Source organism: Myxocyprinus asiaticus, chromosome 3 (assembly GCF_019703515.2).
Source record: "Myxocyprinus asiaticus isolate MX2 ecotype Aquarium Trade chromosome 3, UBuf_Myxa_2, whole genome shotgun sequence".
NCBI lineage: Eukaryota > Metazoa > Chordata > Actinopteri > Cypriniformes > Catostomidae > Myxocyprinus > Myxocyprinus asiaticus.
This window is the reverse complement of record NC_059346.1, coordinates 17787539-17796745: the sequence shown is the minus strand read 5'-3', so window position 1 is coordinate 17796745 and position 9207 is coordinate 17787539. Positions and strand designations below refer to the sequence as shown.

The window sequence follows — 9207 nt, the reverse complement described above, 5'->3', positions numbered from 1 at the left end:
GATTACAGTAATTAATTACTTTGTTATTGATTACACCCAACACTGGATTTAATCCATGTCTTCTGAAGCATTAAATCAGCTGTGGGTATGGATCTACAGAGCTGAAATATTCTTCTAAAGATCTTTGTTAGTGTTCAGCAGAAGAAAGAAATTCAGACACATCTGGGATGGCATGAGGGTGAGTAAATAATGAGAGATTTTTCATTTTTGGGTGAAATATCCCCATTCGTACACACAAATACTCAGTTATTTCTGTGTTTTTAAATCATGTTTTACGTTATTAAAATATTAACATGGATTGTATGACACATCTGTTAATCAAACCTCTTATTTGTCGGTATTATGTATCAAAGAAGCTGCCTCTCATGTGGATTTCTTTGATCAAATGGAGGCTTGAATGAAGCGCCTCTTAAGGTTTGCTTGAAAGAAACCCGCTGTGTCCCGCCCCTCACATCAATGAGCTTTATATCGACATAATTTCTATCCAATCATGAAAACAGGGGATGTGACGCATGGTTGTTGTGACACCGGGAGCGTACGTCATGCTTCATGTGTCTCCGCTTAGCCTCAGACATGTCGAGATAGTCTCACGGATGGACTAAAAAATCGCATGTGGAACAGCCATCAATTTAGTGGACCAGTTGGTTTGGTGTAGTGTTTTCTTTTGTGATTTTATAGTCCTATGGAAACGGATCTTATTGAGAAGATGCCGTGCCACAAACAGCAGCTAAACAACAGTGAGAGCCCCGAGCACGCCTCGAAGCACGTCCGCTTCGCCCGCAGTAGCAGCAGCACTGTTGCAGAGTCCTGTCAGGGCGACTCAGTACCGCAACATATCCAAACCCTGAGCGATATCCAGCGACAAATAGGACCCCAGCTAAAACTCTTGCCATTAAATGACCAAATACGAGAACTTCAGACAATCATTCGGGACAAGTGAGTGTCCAATCTATGTTTAAACCATATAGGCCAGATCTGCACGTCATGTGTATCATAAGCTTGCATATCACTGCATGTATACAAGAACATCAGAATATGTCTAATAATATACTTAGAATAAACTGACATTCTCGATGAAGAGTAAATCTCTCGGATCATTGTTTTTCTTGTCTGTCAGATTTATAGTATTTCAACAGTATCAACATGGCACATTGTGACTTTACTCTCTTTCTCTTAGATCTACCAGTAGAGGTGATTTTGTGTTCTGTGCTGATAGATTGGTAAGACATACCAAACAAAAGTGCAGATTGGTGGTCTTCTGTGTGTTTAAATGTATGTAAATCAGTCCCTGTCTTTATTGAGTGTTCATGTTGGGTACCGAAAATGATAAAGATTAACAGATATTACGCTGTAGGGACCTTATATTGCTCTACATGCTTAATTTATCTATAAGGACAATATACAGTTGAAGTCAGAAGTTTACATACACCTTAGCCAAATACATTTAAACTCAATTTTTCACAATTCCTGACATTTAATCGTAGAAAACATTCCCTGTCTTATGTCAGTTAGGATCACTACTTAATTTTAAGAATGTGAAATGTCAGAATAATAGTAGAGAGAATTATTTATTTCAGATTTTATTTCTTTCAACACATTCCCACTGGGTCAGAAGTTTACATACACTTTGTTAGTATTTGGTAACATTGCCTTTAAATTGTTTAACTTGGGTCAAACGTTTTGGGTAGCCTTCCACAAGCTTCTCACAATAAGTTGCTGGAATTTTGGCCCATTCCTCCAGACAGAACTGGTGTAACTGAGTCAGGCTTGAAGGCCTCCTTGCTCACACATGCATTTTCAGTTCTGCCCACAAATTTTCTATCAGATTGAGGTCAGGGCTTTGTGATGGCCACTCCAATACCATGACTTTGTTGTCCTTAAGCCATTTTGCCCCAACTTTGGAGGTATGCTTAGGGTCATTGTCCATTTAGAAAACCCATTGTGACTGAGCTTTAACTTCATGGCTGATGCCTTGAGATGTTGCTTCAATATATCCACATAATTTTCCTTCCTTATGATGCCATCTATTTTGTGAAGTGCACCAGTCCCTCCTACAGCAAAGCACCCCCACAACATGATGCTGCCACCCCCATGCTTTATGGTTGGGATGGTGTTCTTCGGCTTGCAAGCCTCACCCTTTTTCCTCCAAACATAACAATGGTCATTATGGCCAAAAAGTTCAATTTTTGTTTCATCAGACCAGAGGACATTTCTCAAAAAAGTAAGATCTTTGTTCCCATGTGCACTTGCAAACTGTTGTCTGGCTTTTTTATGGCAGTTTTGGAGCAGTGGCTTCTTCCTTGCTGAGCAGCCTTTCAGGTTATGTTGATATAGGACTCATTTTACTGTGGATATAGATACTTGTCTACCTGTTTCCTCCAGCATCTTCACAAGGTCCTTTGCTGTTGTTCTGGGATTGATTTGCACTTTTCGCACCAAACTACGTTCATCTTTAGGAGACAGAATGCGTCTTCTTCCTTAGCGGTATGATGGCTGCGTGGTCCCATGGTGTTTATACTTGCATACTATTGTTTGTACAGATGCAGTGCAATCAGTTTGATTAAACAGTCCAACATCATACCACGATTTCAGCTTCAGTGTTATCAGTTGTGCAATTTTCATGGATATCAGACTGATGTCTCAGCAGTCAAGGTGTGCCGGTTTTCAAAGTGTTTTCTCCTGCCCATGTAAGCGCATGTAATACAGTGAGCACCGGGATGAGACTTTTCAGCATGAGAGTGAATTTGCACAAGGTTTACAGATGATTGTACTATATTAAACTGTATGTAATGCTGAATATAATGTATAATAATGCTAAGGGTCCTGATATTTGAAAGTCCTCCTGATAATGCCACATCATGTAATGTCTGATTTCACTAGTACATTTATACAATGGCAAACATTATTTTACTGGATAAACATACACAATTTTTGAAAAGAATAGTTTAGAAACATGTAATCAGTGAAAATACTATTTTAAAAACTATAATATTAAAATACTTAAATGTATATAGTCAGTGACAGCGTACAAGCTTACTGTATGTATCTAACATAATTATGTATTTTTCAGCTGGGCAGAATTAATATTTCTATTCTCGTGTCACTATTGCCCTCGGCTGGGCTGATTTTTTTTTTTTTTTTGTCCCACTCCATGCCCTATGGATCATTTTACTCTTTAATGATGAGCATTTTTTGTTGTTTAAGCAACTGTTTCGCATATGTCCTGAAACTTCTTATGATTCAGGCTTTGTTCAAAGTTTTGTAAGAGTAAAGAATTGTTAATTCAGCAATGTAAATCAAACCAAATCCTTACGCCCTTTATCATTTTGGTTTTTTGAAAAGTCATATTTTAATAAAATGTCATTTTTATCCAATTAATCGATTAATCGTAGAAATAATCGAAGATTAATCGATTATCAAAATAATCATTAGTTGCAGCCCTATGTAAATGTATCATACATTCACAGTCAACTTAGTGAATGTAAACTTCTGACCCACTGGAATTGTGATATAGTCAATTAAAAGTGAAACAATCTGTCTGTTAACAATTGTTGGAAAAATTACTCATGTCATGCACAACGTAGATGTCCTAAACAACTTGCCCAAAACTATAGTTTGCTAATATGAAATCTGTGGAGTGGTTAAATTAGTTTTAATGACTTCAACTTAAGTGTATGTAAACTGACTTCAACTTTATATGGATGGTCATGCATGTTTCACATTTGTCTCACTGACGTTTTCTATAGTGGTGTGCTTGAACATGTCACTGAAGAATCAGCTTGACCATTGTTAAAATTACTTGGGTTAGGTTTCTTAGGTTGTACATTGACTCTTATTTTCTTTTTTGTATTTGGTTTGCTGCATCTCATTCTGATTGGTTGTCTGTATTGCTCTCAGATAAGGCTAGTGGTGGAAGAGGGTCTCAATCAGCTTCCATACAGTGAATGCACTGTAACCACGCCAACAGGTGAGTCTGTTACGTTGGCTATTAATTCTCGTTTTATTTCAATCCAGACTCAAATGCACGTGAATCTCTCTAATCTACACAAAAATCACCACTGATAATGCAATTAAAGACATATTGCAGGTTCAATACAAGTTAAGCCCAATCAACAGCATTTATGGCATAATATTGATTACCACAAAAATAAATTTTGACTTGCCCCTCCTTTTCTTTAAAAAAAAAAAAAAAAAAAAAAAAAAGCAAAAATCTGAATTCCAGTGAGGCACTTACAATGGAAGTGAATGGGGCCAATCCTTAAAACGTTAAAATAGTCAATGTTTCAGAAGTGTAGCCACAAGACGTAAACAATATGCATTTAACCTTGATTTAAATTTTTATCAATATTATGCCACAAAGGCTGTCGATTGAGTTTAACTTGTGTTGAACCCAGAATAAGCCCAGGAATTATGTCAGATCCCCCGTCATGTTACTCTGATTGCAAACAGTAATAATAAGAGCAATTTCATCTCCACATTATTCAGACACCAGAACGGTTTAAGACTATTGGAGGATTAATACATATGAATGAGACCTTTGTGTATTCTGCTGTATGTTATGTGATTCTAATAAATGTATATTTAAAGAATGGTTACATTAATTATATTATTATTAATATTGGAGTACATTGTAACAGGCATATTCGTGTAATGTAGCCATATTTGGAACAGTGGCTGTTTTGAATTTCAGACTTTAATTTTTTTTATTATTTAATTCTGTGCTTTTTATGCAGGACACAAATACGAGGGTGTTAAGTTTGAAAAAGGAAACTGTGGGGTTAGCATCATGAGGAGTGGTGAGTCACACACATGTATACACAAACACACAGTTAAGACAGAACAACCATGCCCTATGAAGTGTATTTGTGTGTGTCCTGTATACAGTACTGTGCAAAAGTTTTAGGCACTTGTGAAAAATGTTGCATAGTGAGGATGTCTTCAAAGTTCAGTGGGGGGCATTGTGGGGGTCATGACATCTGTTACAGGGCTCCCTGTTCTTCTAATCTCTTCTATTTGCAAAAGTAATGTTTGAGAGTCTTAACATTTATATTTCCTATTGACACACTAAAGCTGAAGATATAAATAACCATCTTAAGACAAATGCTTTTGTGAAACATCTTATGTGCCTAAGACTTTTGCACAGTACTGTACATAACAAAAACTGTACAAAAAATTTATTTCATGTACAGGTGAGGCCATGGAGCAGGGCCTGAGAGATTGCTGCAGGTCAATCCGTATTGGTAAGATTCTGATCCAGAGTGATGAGGAAACACAAAAGGCCAAAGTTTTCTATGCAAAATTTCCACCTGACATCAGCCGAAGGAAGGTTCTGCTCATGTACCCCATCCTTAGTGAGTACTTGTAAACTCCATACCCAGGCTTTACCATACAGTAAGTACTTGACATCAGACATTAGAGGATACAATTCATTGTGTATTTATGTATGTGGGTGTTCAGGTACAGGAAACACTGTGATAGAAGCGGTGCGGGTGCTGAATGAACACGGTCTGCAGGCCAAACACATCATACTACTTAGTCTCTTCTCCACTCCACATGGTAAGACACAAACACAGTCACTCCCTCACTCCACCACTCAGTTGTCTTTGTTTTTAAAGACCTCAGTAACAGCAAAATAAAGTGGGCTTTATACAGATTTACTAATCTTTAAAACTTCAAATTATAGAGATCTGCAACAAGTCAGTGTCATCAGTTTATGCTGTATTTAACAGATTTAGCCATTTTTGGAACTGGAATATACATATATTTCATTAGTATTCAAACAAAAACCTACTACTGCTTATAGTATATAAATGTGTTGCTTTTGAATCTGAAGGGTAAACCCTTATGCTGACCCTGGACAATCTCAGTTATATGCCTTGATGGTCTTTTGGAATGATGCAATTTTTCCAACTTTTCCATAAAATTTGTGTATGGATTGGAATTGAAAGCTGCTGCTAAGTGTGCATATATACACTGAATAATTAATCTCCATTGCTTAAAGGAATATTCCGGGTTCAATACAAGTTCAGCTAAGTCAACAGCATTTGTGGCATAATGTTGATACCACAAAATGTATTTAGACTCATCCCTACTTAAAAAAAGTTACAGTGAGGCACTTACAATGAAAGTGAATGGGGCCAATCCATAAACGTAAAAATACTCACTGTTTCAAAAGTATAGCCACCAGACATAAACGTTATGCATGTTAACGTGATAAAATCGCTTGCTTACCTTTTCTGTGTAAAGTTTTAGCCATGACAATGTAATGTTAACAAACCATAAAACGACTGTAAAAATTAGGATTTAAACAACTTTACAGCTCAAACAAAAGAATTTAAGTGCTTTTATAAAATCATAAACTTCAAATTTCTGCCTTTAAAATCTCCCAGAATTGCCCCGTTTTAGTGCATCTCAGTAACCACTAATTTTATTTTCATTTTTGATTGGAATCACTTTTGCTGATTTAATAAAAATGGTTTGCTTTATCTGAGCGGTACAAGACTTGGTGACTTTTCCTCCACTTGCCATCTGAACATGATTCGTTAAGTCTAATTGGCCGTAAAAAAAAAAAAAGCCTTTTGTCTTCACGGTCAAAATTGACCATCCATTGAAAATGAATGGGAAAGACCATAACACAGAGCAATTTTTTTTTTATCTGTCAAATACAATCAATAAATCAACCACAATGCAGAAACACACACAGAAATTAAAGGGTGAGACTATAACACATCTGGAGTGCAATACATACACACCCACACAAAAATGAACTGGTGAGACTATAACACAGATAATTTTGATAAAACCAATAAATCAGCCACAATGCTAAACACACTCAGAAATGAGGGGGTGAGACAATAACACACCCACAATGCACAACACGCATGCACGCACACACAGAAATAAATGAGTGAGACTAAAACAGCCAGGAGCCAGAACACACAACATAACACATACAGAAATAAACGGGTGAGACTAAAGGCCATTACACACGGGATGGCGGCAAACGCAAGAGTCTAGTTAATTTTAAACTAAAGGCACATGGAAAGCCACAAATCGAAGGCTGTTTTGCTAGCGCGTGCAAGCAGTGCACGTACGCCTAAAATCCTGCCGTTTTCATGTGCAAGGCTCTTCGCAGTAGGTGCCGCAAGAGATACAAATATTACAGTGCTTCACTTTTTCCACATTTTGTTATGTTACAGCCTTATTTCAAAATGGATTAAATTCATTATTTTCCTCAAAATTCTACAAACAATACCCCATAATGACAACATGAAAGAAGTTTGTTTGAAATCTTTGCAAATTTATTAAAAATAAAAAACGAAAGCTGTGAATACTTTCCGGATGCACTGTATATCTTTTCTGAGTAGCTGCAGCAGCTGCATCGAGCTTAACCAAAAATCAAAATGCTTCATTCACAGCCAATCATACAAAATTTTACTGAGCTCCTAGCAGACTTCTGGTTTAGAATTTCAAGTTATATTTTGCCTCAAAGTCTTGTAGAGGTTTAAAAAAGCCATTAAAAAGCCAGCACTTATGAGTACTAAGGTGGTTTGCCAGGCAAAATAAAGTGCAAAATGAAAGTTAACAGAGCTCAGTGGGTGTTATGAAGTCTATGGTACTAGTAAAACATACAAAGTATTTTACTCAATTCTAATGAAATTATAAGTAACAAATGATAATTGCGTGTGTATTGTTAAATGATGCAAAAAAAATGCATCAGGTTCTCTTGTAAGCAGATGACAGACAAACACAAAAGTCCTTTTTACTTTATCATTCGTTTATCTCATGTTTCATGTTCTCTACTGATTATGATTTAACTACTATATGAACTATATACACAGTTAAACGTGATCCCAGTTTAAAATCTGTTTGGTACAACTGCATTTTCATTATACAAATTGTGTTGCCTGGGCACTTCTCAATGAGGTGAGGTAAAACAGGTGCAGAATATTTCTTACACATACATTGAAAGTCAGCTGCTGCTGTGTGCGTGTAGGTGACTGTGCGCTATGGACATGTTGTTGATTGTAACTATGGCAACGGCCCTGAAACCGTGACGCAAGCACTGCCTTTACTGCACAAAACGTTTCCACTACGAGAGTGAGCAGCAGCCGTGCGGTGCTTTTGCCGCTTTCTGTGAGAACACAGAACACACACTCATAAACAAATTCTGAGTGACCCCAATGTACGAAATTATACCTTTTCCACTGTGGGAAAGTTTACACTTTGATGCAGGTGCCTCATCTTCCAGACAAAACACTGCATCTTTCTGTTATGGAAACAAAGACATTTTCCCACAGCTCTAAGTTATAAATGTGGCCTTGTCGAGTCTTGCTCTCAGTTCATTCTGTAGCAGCACCATGGTGAAACGCTTTACTGTTCAGGAGACCCTGCAGCCATATTTATATTTTGTTCTCCAGATGGTGGCAATCTGCCTCCAATAAATGTCACATTCTCATGTTTCAACTTCAGAAGTTTGTTTTTACTGTACTAAAATGTAATACATTTATGGTAAAATTGACAAATTTACATGTTAATAAGATTAAAATAGCAAAAAATCCTAAAAGAAATGCATAATTTTAATGTTATTACTTCAGCGAAGAAGAAATGGTATCACTTTTATCATCGTCATCAAAAAACAAACAAAAAAAATACTGGGAGGACCAAAGGTACGGCCCATTTTTGAATCCCATATGAGGGTTAAAGAAAAGGAGGGACAAGTCAAAATAATTTTTTGTGGTAATCAACATTGTCGCAAATTCTGTCGATTGAGCTAAACTTCTGCTGAACTGGGAATATTCCTTTAAATAGTAGCTATAATGTGTATTTGCAGGTGCACGGTCCATTATTCAGGAGTTTCCTGACATCACTATACTGACAACTGAAGTCCATGCTGTTGCTCCAACACACTTTGGCCAGAGGTATTTTGGCACAGACTGACACCATCAATTAATTGATTCAGTTGAATCGGTTTGCGTGTGTTTATCACCCATCCAGGAAAACCTGGCCAGCCCACAGCGTATCTGTGTGCGATTGGTTCATCAGGGCTGGTCTCTGTATTATTATGTTTTCTGTCTGATAATGTTTTTGGATCATTTGGTGTATTTTTGTTCACATGACCCTGACTCCACCAAGATTGTTGAATATTGAGATTTCTAAACATTGTAGAGTGATGCAAAAAAGAAAATACAAATAAAAATATTTTGT

The 9207-nt window shown here is 36.9% G+C and overlaps 1 protein-coding gene across 1 annotated transcript; it reads left to right on the top strand.

The window, feature by feature from the left end:
- The first annotated feature begins 515 nt into the window (after positions 1 to 515).
- uprt (uracil phosphoribosyltransferase (FUR1) homolog (S. cerevisiae)) lies at positions 516 to 9202 on the top strand. Its single transcript, XM_051678211.1, has 7 exons — positions 516 to 936; positions 1178 to 1220; positions 3898 to 3967; positions 4734 to 4796; positions 5190 to 5351; positions 5458 to 5556; positions 8834 to 9202. The coding sequence occupies exons 1-7, from the start codon at positions 683 to 685 to the stop codon at positions 8938 to 8940; spliced, it is 798 nt and encodes a 265-aa protein (XP_051534171.1). The 5' UTR covers positions 516 to 682; the 3' UTR covers positions 8941 to 9202.
- Positions 9203 to 9207: the final 5 nt, after the last annotated feature.